Below are 10,845 nucleotides of genomic sequence, written 5' to 3' on the forward strand. Positions count from 1 at the left end.
TTATAACATGTTCTATACTTTTCCAAGTTTGTCTTGGATCACAGCAAGACCGTTTAAATAACGAAAGACGCTGTTAAAAAGCAACTCAGTGTTTGAAATATTCAGAATTGTTCTAAATGTCTAGTGGATACGTTATTCACATTATTTTATCGAGTCTACGCCAACTTAGGTCTTTTGGTGCGGATCGAAGGTTAATCAAATTTGCAATGAAAACTGCAGATCACTAATTGCGTATTTGCTTTCTCTTTTATATCAATTACCTTATTATATTATTTTCTTTACAGTCTGTATTTATTCTACAACGAGAAATTCAAGGGGAGCGCCTCTAGTAAGGTAAGTTTGAGAGTTGATTCAACTGTTCTTTTGATGCAAATGAATATATGGAAGATCATATATTTGAACTGCGGAGAAAGATATGAAGGCATGATTGATCATCGCAGTTATATGCACAACACAAGCGCTAAATGGGATGCGAACCCAAGACCTCTGCGATAACGGTGCAGTGCTCTACCAACTGAGCTATCAAGCCAACTAGCATCTGGTCACTTTTTGATGATATGCTTAGCCTAAAGAATATTAGTGCTTTGCCGTTGATCTTTCCCAACGTTATTATGTTCCCTCTCCGAGACTATTTAGTGTAACAAGAGATTATCAAGTTAGTAATTAGTTCATTTGAACATTCTAATACCAAGATAAGCGTTACTTTGTTCTTTATGGGCGATTAAATGTATCTAGACGTTTTGAGTTGCAATTTGTTTAAATTCTCAGGTCAAGTTATACAGCTAGCATTATATTTTCAATGTTATAAATTTATCAGAGATGACAACTCAAGCGCATTTTAGCTTGAAAAAAATAAGCAACGGCATCGTTATGTTTAATTCGGATTCTGCTTCGATTTAAGAGGCTATTTAATGAAAAAAATAAACGAAAAAATAGCACTATTGATAACATCAACGCTGATCTTGCTAAAAAAAAAAACAAAAATGGCGCCGAAGGCGAGAAATTAAATGACGTTGCGGAGAAAAGAAAAGACAGAATAGCGTGCTTCTCTTTTCTAAGCTGTGTAATAATCGCTTCATTTGGTTTACAATGGCAAAGATTTCTGTCGACTGCATTGTACGGTGTACCGATCTAGGTCTGGTGACAATTTTTTCTGAAGACTCGTCTACAAAAGTAATCTATAATGAATGGAAAATCAAACTTATACTAGCAAGATCTTCAGCAGCAACTTCGTATGTTCTATCTTTCTCATGTCATCTGTTTTTAGAGGAATATACTTTGGAGAAAATGTATTCTCGTTTAAACATCCTCACTCGTCTTTATCTTTAATTACAACGCAAATTTGTAAGAAAACAATTAATGAGAGAGCATGTTGTTTACAGTTGAGGTGGGTTTTGAACGTCCGTTCGTGCATTTCAGTCTAAATTTGAATGTAATATTTTGACATGTCAATAACAAAAAGAGAAAATAACTTAGCGAGGTCTGGTGTTCAAATAATAACAGTATGCTTCATTATTGAGAAACGTTGTCTTAACGGGTGTGAGAGTTCCAGAAGGAAGGGTAACAATATTTTAAGGACGTAAAGCATCAAGAAGCCCAGGCAGGCTTAGTGTAGATGTCAGTTTAAAAAAAACAAACAAACAAAAAAAGAAATTCGGCGAGGTGGGGAATTACTGAGAACAGACATGCTCATTTTAGGCACAGGTTGAAAGCGAATATTTGGACAGAACCATAGCGCAATTTCCAAAAGGGCTCTTGTCTTCTTTCACACAACTGAAGATTTTTAAGAACCGAATTTCCTTCCTTTAAGACTCCGAAATTTAGGCCTAAACTTTCGGTATTTAGGGCTTACAGCAGATTATTGAAAACATATTTACAGACGTATTAAAAACTACAACAGACCTAATTATTGAAAGCAACATATTAAAAACTGGTTTTCAACTCATCGAAAGCCGATAAATGTCAGGGCGTACTTTCGAAAATTAAATCTCCATATTGATGTAAGCTTTGCATCCCTGCAGTTAATTGCATGTTTTACTAAAAGAACCTGACAATAATAATAATTCACTTTGATCTTTCTACAGGTAGACGAGTAATTACTTTTGACAACAATACGAAAAGGACAGAGCTTTGAGAGGTTGTCTTTATCTGAGTGCATACCCTGGATGACTGTCGGCTTAGCTGAGTCTGTTGCTATAGTAACATTCAACCTCTGTACGATAATTGTTTTTATAAGAAACCGTAATCTCCGCAAGCGTAGCATGTACCTGGTGATAAATTTGGCAGTTATAGATATGTTTGTTGGAGGAATTTCTGTGTATGATCTGTTCTATATGCCTGGAATAATGTGTAATTTGTGGATGTGGCTTTCAATTGGAGATGGGACATTTTATTTCATATTTGTTATCATAGTTTTTTTTCTCTTTGGCTCATTAACAAACATCGCCATCATTGCTTTAGAACGGATGTACGCGACGGTCTGTCCATTCAGACATCGTGTACTAAAAAAATGGGTATATCGATTAATAATTGCCGCTGTTTGGGTTACCTCCGGGATGGTGGCAATAGCTTCTGAACTTGTTCCACAGTTTGAAGGAACACATTATAACGGTTTTTACTTACCTGCTATATTTTCTTCTATTTGTCTTTTGATCATTTGTGCTTCTTACACGTCCATTGTTATTAAAGTCCGCTGTGGAGCGCAGCCTCAACACCATGGTGCAGCCAGTAGAGAAAGAAAACTGACCATGACATTGTTGACTGTGACTGTTGTATCTCTTCTGTTGTACCTGCCACACGTTATATTGCATTATTTCATGTATATCAGTAAATCTAAAATATGGCTGTCACTGTCCCTTTCAGTGCGTTTTCATTTAGACTCTGCATTTTTGGTTTTATTGTTAGCAAACTCTCTTGTAAATCCTATATTATACACTATCCGCATGCCAGAATACAGATCAGCTTTACTTGCTCTCTTTCGCAAACGACCTCAGCGACAAAGACAAGTTGCAGTTTTTCCTCTTCGTGACATGTAACGCAGATACTGTAAAAAGCTGTTCCAGTTTCTCTGTCTAGCTTTGTTGTTTTTAAACATTACATTAATCCACATTTTAGCTGAATGAGCACGACGAGGAAACGAAAGAATTAATATCTTCGTGAGAAAATCTGACTTACAGCAGATGAACATAGTTTACAGGCAAATGAGCAAGGTACCGTACTGTAAGAACAAAAGCATATAACGGGTGTTTGTCTATATCTTGAAAGTCAGAGGAGGAGCAAAAATTAATGTTAAGTTAATGCACAATTTAATTCGTAGTCATGTTATACCATCTTGAGTGCGACTATGGTATTGCGATTTTCTAGCACTCAACATGTCAGTTAGTTAATAGTAGTGCAGAAAGTTTCTACATAACTCGGCAGAGAACAATTTGGTTCAATTAGTTGGTACATTCATGATTCACCAGGCGATAAATCGTGTATAATTGTAATGACAAGCTTAAAAATATCAGAATCTTAAGACTTTATTGACTTTGATTATAGCTATTACAGTCTTTCATTTTTTTTTTTTTTTTCTTTTTTCTGTTTCTTATGCTTATCAGGGCAATTGTTATTTAAACCCCACTGGGAATTCAAAATGTAAATAATGAAGAAAAAACGAAATGAATTCTGGTGTTTGTAGTGAAATGACGACAACGTGCAAATCTTGAATTCGCGAAGAAGGTTTTTTCGAGGTTCACCGGCTTTGCCGAAATTTTCTCCGCCATCGAAGTCTAATCTGCATGAATTACTTTATTCGGTGTACATTATCAAAACAAGGGACCGATGAAATGGAAGAACTCCTTTTTTTTTCTTTCTGTTTTCAGAGGGTAAGGCGCCCTGGAGTAGAAAAGGGCCTTTGTCAGTCCTTACCATCTCCGGAAGGAAGAGCACCCTAGGTTGAATGATGTTATATTTAATATTTAATGTACATTATTGTGAAAACTTAATAGATGTTGAAGAGCATACTCGAGTTCAGTGCAGTATTACTTCTTTGATTATGTTTTTGGCTGAAAATAATAAAGATAAATAAAGTATCAGTGATGTTAGAAATTGGATTTTCTTGGTTTGGCTCTAACAATATTAGCATACAATATTTTTAGAGTTCTTTCAACGTAAGTTAAAGTCACATTTCAGACGCCCATCTTAACCTTACAGACATTTAACAATTTTTGGACGAGGGTGAAAAGGAAGGATAAAATGTATCGAAGGATAACTCCCTTTAGTGTCCTTTAATCATTTTAACACCAAACAAATATCATCATGTCAAGCAAACGAGAAGTTGAACACAAAGTGACTGAGATACTTGACATAAGAGTATCGCTGCTGGATAGCCGCTATTGGAGCTGAGTGTGCATAATTTTTTTTTTTTTTTTTTTTTAACAAATGCACGGCCGGAAATTATAGAGCAGAAATGTTCCAGATTTGGTTTTGCGAGCACAGTCATCGCCCCTTCTCAGATGTAAATATATAGTTTTTGCTTTTTCATGCAATATTCTAATTAAACCAAACAGAGATGGTCTTCCCATGTTTTGTAAGAAAATCAGAAATACACTTTGGGGGCTAGAAAAACTGTTGAAAGCACTCGCGTTCCTCTCGTGCGTCCATCAGAAGTTTTTTTTAATTTTTCTGAGAGACCTTGGAACATCATCTTCTATTTGGTGAATCGATTGATGCTTTAGCGGATATCATCAAGTTATGATACACGCTGGAAGTTTTGAGAGCATGGTAGAAGTGTAAGAAATTGATCGAGGCCCATTCGAGAGCACCTCTAGGTTCTTGACTGCTCTTCGAACTTCCTTAACTCGATGATGAACATTAAGCCCAAGTGCTGGATTTCATCCATTTTTCTCACTGGCAAAATTGTTGTTTTATTGCGCCAGTTACAAAGGTTTAAAATTAAGAGCAATTCTCCAGGAAAGTGAAGCAAAGTTGGAAATGAAAAATTTTAACTGAAACATACTAGCAAAAGTATGGCTTGATGACATAACAACACAAGTTCACTAGGCTTGCTCAACACAACAACTTTATTCTCTAAGCATCTTGGGTAATACGACAGCTTAACACAACTTCCGGTTACGAATATATTACACTGCTTTCCCCCAGATTTTCAGGATGCACTTATACCCAAGACATAGCGATAACCCACAGTTACAGGTTAAGTTTAACAACTGGTTTTCTAATCCTTTGAGATCTTCGCAAAACTGTAGGTGGACTACTTACAACTAAAGGAGATACAACAGTATCCTCGTTTTCAGGCAGATCTACATGTGGTTCAGAAGTACTATCGAGAAGATTCACATTATCATCATTTATTGTCTGATCACTTGATTCAGGCCCCACGATATCTGGCTCACTGACATCATCTTGTACATTATCATGTGCTCTTATCATGTGATCAGTGTGTACATATCTGGTTTTGTGTCCTGTCCTAACTACATAGGTTCTGGGCCCACAAACTTTAATTATAGTGCCTGGAATCCACTTATCAGTCTTAGAATTAGCCCTCGAGTTTCGTACCCGCACCCTGTCATTTCTTACAAAGGATCTTTCCCTCTTACATTTCAAATCCTTGTACATTTTCTGTTTCTCTTGCTTATTCTCTACAACTTGTGCCAGATTAAGCTTAATTAGACTTAACCTTGTTCTTAGGCGACGCTTCACCATCAACTCAGCGGGGGTCACACCAGTTGTACTGTGAGGGGTTGTGCGATACCGAAATAGAAAATTAGCAAGTCTGTGTTTCATAGAGATTCCCTTTTTACCCTCAAGCACTTGTTTAACTAAAGCATCCTTAACAACTCTCACAGACCTCTCCGCTGTCCCATTAGATTGAGGGTGATAGGGTGGAACCAACGTGTGTTTGATGCCGTTTTTGCGCATGAATTCGGCAAATTCAGTGGACGTAAACTGTGGTCCGTTGTCAGACACCACCTCTTCAGGTAAACCATGAGTAGCAAAAATTAAACGGAGCTCATCAATAGTCCGTTCAGTAGTTGTAGAGCTCATATGTTTCACTTCAATCCACTTTGAGTGGCTATCGATTACTACAAGGAAGTAATCATTACCCTTCTGGCAGAAATCAATATGGATCCGTTGAAATTGTCTAGCTGGCCACTTCCATGGGATAAGGGGTGCACTGGGTGGGGCATTTCTAACATTTTGGCATACTGTACATACTCTCACTGCTTCCTCAATTTCCTGATCCATTTTTGGCCACCACATGTATGTACGAGCATCTTGGCTCTAAAGATTAGTGGAATAATCACCCTAGAGCCCCAAAGGACACAATCCTGTTCACAGGACAGCTCATTTCTTCTATTATGATAGGGTTTGAGGGTCTCATCAGGACACCCTTCTGGCCACCCAGACATCACAAATTGATGTACCTTACCAAGTACAGGATCTACAAGGGTTGCCTTTACTATATCTTCTGCAGTGATTGGAAAATCATCATCAATTACACTCACACTGTAGACCACACCCTCACTTCCCACTGTGGAGTCCTCATGTGGTAGCCTTGAGAGAGCGTCACAGTTGGCATGGTCTTCAGATCTTTTGTATTCACTCTCATAGTCATACGCTGAAAGTACTAGAGCCCACCTCTGCATCCGGGCTGCTGCTAGTATGGGGATAGCGGATTTGGGATTGAAAATTGCCAACATGGGTTTGTGATCAGTGATCATGGTAAATCTACGCCCATACAAAAACTGGTGAAATTTTTTTACACCAAAAACAATTGATAATGCTTCACGCTCAATTTGTGCATAGTTCCTTTCACTTGAACTCAGTGTCCGAGAGGCATAGGCTATTGGCCTCTCCTGGCCATCATCTATCACATGGCTAATAACTGCTCCAATTCCATAGCTGGACGCATCACAAGCAAGTCTAAGTTCACGGTTCCCATCATAATGCACCAACAGTGCATCACTGGTGAGACCTTGTTTACAAGCTTCGTATGCTTGCTGACACTCTTTTGTCCATGTCCACTGGACACCCTTTTTGAGGAGCTCATGTAATGGTGCTAGTGTGGTTGCTAAATCTGGTTGAAGTGGGTGATAGTACTGGACCATGCCCAAAAAAGATCTCAACTCACTGACGTTTTGTGGTACTGGTGCCCTTTTTACAGCATCCACTTTTTCCTCAACTGGATGCAAACCTTCGGCATCTATCTTCAAACCCAAATAGACAACTTCCCTCTTCAGAAATTCACACTTTGCCATCTTCAAATGCAGGTTATATTTGTGCAACCTCTCCAATACCTCAGCCAGGATTTTGATATTCGCCTGCCAACTGACACCACCAATAAGAATGTCATCCTGCTTACACACACATTTTTCTACTCCTTACAAAATCATATCCATTTTAGCTTGGAATATTTTAGGTGCTGATTTAACCCATATGGTAATTTGGTGTAGGAATAGAGTCCCTTGTGTGTGCTAATTGTCAGGTACTCACGACTTGCTTTGTCAACACTTAGCTGAGCATATGCATGCGACAAATCAAGTTTGCTGAAAATTTTTGATCCCAAGAGGGCAGCATACAAGTCCTGTTGGGTGGGAAGGGGATACTGCTCATCTTCAACAGCTGAGTTGATGGTTACTTTGTAGTCCCCACAAATCCTAACCGATTTGTCAGCTTTTGGCACAACTACTATTGGGCTTGCCTAGTCTGATCTGTCAGTTTTAACGATTACCCCATTTTTCTCTAATTTATCCAACTCCTTTTCAACTTCATCTTTTAGTGCATATGGAACCCTACGTGGCTTAATAAATATGGGCTTTGCACCATCTTTCATGGTGATGTGTGCTTCCAACCCTTTCATGCCCTCATAGCTGTCTTTGAATAACTCACTGTGTTTAACTAGTAAACTATCAAGTTGACTTTTGGCACTTTCCAACTCGGATCTTGTTAAACTAAATATTTCACCCCACTCAAGCCTTATATGGTTTAACCAATTTCTTCCCAGCAAAGTAGGCTTCCTCTCATAATCAGCTACAATAATTGGCAATGTATATTCATGGCCCTTGTACACTACATCACACGGCATTTCACCACACACTGTACGGGTTTCATCCGTATAGGTTTTCAATTCAACTTTTAACGGACGAAGGGGAAAATTACTGAATTTCTGAAAATGTGTGCTCTTACTCATTATTGAGTAATCAGCTGCAGTATCTACTTCCATTGCACATGGTGAACCATTTATGGTCATTTCTACCGTATAACTTTTGTTGGTGGGATTATCTGTACCAACTGCATACATGGAATAAATACCTAACTCATCATTATCATCACAACCTTCTGTGTTTGATTCTAACACACTGTGAACATTACCCATAGCTCCTGGTTGTTTTGTTTTCATGCTAGACTCAACATCTTTACTGCGACAAACTGACGCAAGGTGACCTACTTTGCTACATTTGTAGCATTTTGCTGACTTAAATTTACACTTAGGTGCAGCATGCTTACCACCACACCGGTAACATGAGGGTTCCTTAGTGTTTACAGTTTCCAGTTTATTTAATATGCCTTGGCTGTCATCACTTGCACTGACAGGACGGAATTCTTGGGTGTTCTTCTCTGCCATCTCCATTGACTTTGTAATCTGGCACGCTTTCTCAAAAGAAAAATCCTCGGTGTTCAAAAGTTTATTCTGTATTTTGGGATTGTTCAATCCGCACACAAAACGATCTCTCAGAGCTCGGTTGAGAAACTCCCCATAGTTACAATGAATCGATAACTTCTTCAAGGCCCGGCACAATAAAGTCACTGATGGATTCGTCTTGTTTTTGATAGCGAGTTCCAAAATGAAAACTTTCAGCTATCTCCAATGGCGCTGGATTGTAATGTTTCTCTAATGCTTTGACAATGTCCACAAAAGGAGTGTCTTTTGGTTTCACTGGTCACAAAAGCGTTGTCTCTTGATACTGATATGATAGCTTCTATTTTCACTCAGGCTTCATTTTCTTGGTAGTTGGCGAAGCTGGTTGTTCAACAGTCTGTAGAAAATATAAACGAAACACTAACAGTAAATACATCTTGAGTTTACAAATTGACACTGAACAAGTTGCTTCTATATTCCAAGCGGAGAGCTGTAACTGAATTTCGTTCAATTTGCATGAGCGAAGCGTGGTTATAGGACCGAAACATCTCCTACTATGATTCATCACTATGAAATGGAAATAACAGTATCGAAACAGTTCGCGACCCTCCCTCTGTCGACTCTCTGTCCAGATATACTGAAGATAGAATAGCTTACCTCGATGGGCATATCCCATCCCTCGCCTAATTCCATTTCTGCGATTGCTAATTCAATCCCCTCCGCCGTGCTGTACATATAGTTTCCATCTTTGATGCACCGGAGTTCTCTTTGTCGTTGTGGGCTCCCCTGATATGGTTCTGACACAACAACAAAAATATAGCAGGTATATTTACTTTAATTCGTGATACACCTCCGTTCAGTGGAATGGGTACATGTAACACTTTATGTCGTGAGACGTGACAGTAAACTTGGAAGTCTTGACATTTCCGGAAAAAAGTTGTCTCAGTTGTAGATCAGTAGTCTATTGTTGTGCATTCGGTGATGTGGAAAAACGCTTTTAATGACCGATTCACATAAAAAAAAAAAAAACTATAATTCAAGTAATATGTCTTCGTACCATAGTTCGCTCGCTAAATCCAACAATAAGCTTCATTATATAACGACTGGTGTGCCAGAAAACTGACCTAGTTTGGCCGGCATTTCCGGAAAATATTTCAGGACCGCGAGTTGTTGAAATTGATTCTTGGACTCTAAAATATAGGCAACTTACCCTTTAATGTGATTGCCGATTTTCCCGCAGTCCGAAAGGTGTTCTAGTTACCTGTTTAAGAAGTATTGCACCCAGCCTATCTGTCTTCCAGCAACTTCTCTCAAGGTATGATTTTTCTTAGCGCTCTTTGATACCAGACTGTGGCACGTCTAAAAGTGTCTCGGGTATTTCTCTAATTTCTGGCAAAACACAACGAAGTGCGAACGGGTCTTTGTTTCCATTTTCAGGAAGGACATGAAAAGGAGTTCCTTCTGGCCCCTTGATTTTGAACTCATGGTAACCCTTCAAAAGAAAATAAACAACTAATGTTAGATTCGCAAGTGGTTTCCCGACCACCTGGACTGCCGTACCATAAATCGAGCGACTCACTATGAGCTATAATTTTTTCTGAAGGGGCTTACATGATTTATGTAAGTTACTTGTACCTACCCCTTGATTTTTCGACCAGTAATTCTTAAAGTTGAATGGTGCGTGTCTGTCAGGCCTAAAAGGAACGAAAATTTTATGCTACAAAACTCGACAACAATAAACCTGCCCTACGTAATAACCAAGCTATATCCACAAAATCGACATCAATTTGCTATTTTGATCCTATGGGTACCAGCATCCGCCATCTCAATACCTAGGAACACATCAGTTACAGCTGTAAATGTGGCCGCGGTTACGAACAACACATCGCAAATCAAAATACCCGGCCCCGTGCACTTTTTTCACAGATCGTGCACAACACTAAAAACACGTTAAATCCCAAGAATATGGCGTGAAGATTAACGACATATTTTTTGTGATTTTCGCAAAAATCTGCAAGTAACTTAAATCTAATGACAAAATGAAGAACACACCTGGTTTGCATGCAAAATTGCAAGCGCTGTTTCACTTTACGAGTAGCATTTTACATCGTTTACGCTGGTCTTCAACCGCCACCTTCAAAACACGCGAGGCTCCTTCTTTTCTGGTAATTATCGAATAGAATTATGGGTAAATTACCCGAGTA

General features: G+C 38.7%; 1 protein-coding gene and 1 long non-coding RNA gene across 2 annotated transcripts in view; both read left to right on the forward strand.

Annotated features, from left to right (window-relative positions):
- The window catches only part of LOC145500079 (uncharacterized), a 2,131-nt gene extending 494 nt beyond the window's left edge, over positions 1 to 1,637 (forward strand). The window contains exon 2 of the long non-coding RNA XR_014051019.1: positions 307 to 1,637. This is a non-coding gene — a long non-coding RNA (uncharacterized LOC145500079). The remainder of the gene's footprint in view (positions 1 to 306) is intronic.
- Positions 1,638 to 2,102: 465 nt separating this feature from the next.
- LOC145501805 (histamine H2 receptor-like) lies at positions 2,103 to 3,563 on the forward strand (the record flags this gene model as incomplete). The annotated part of the gene is made up of 1 exon (XM_081481197.1): positions 2,103 to 3,563. A coding segment is annotated over one exon (933 nt), but the record flags the coding sequence as incomplete, so codon positions are not given.
- Between the last annotated feature and the right edge of the window lie 7,282 nt (positions 3,564 to 10,845).

The sequence above is a fragment of the Orbicella franksi genome, chromosome 10, assembly GCF_964199315.1.
Source record: "Orbicella franksi chromosome 10, jaOrbFran1.1, whole genome shotgun sequence".
Taxonomy (NCBI): Eukaryota; Metazoa; Cnidaria; class Anthozoa; order Scleractinia; family Merulinidae; genus Orbicella; species Orbicella franksi.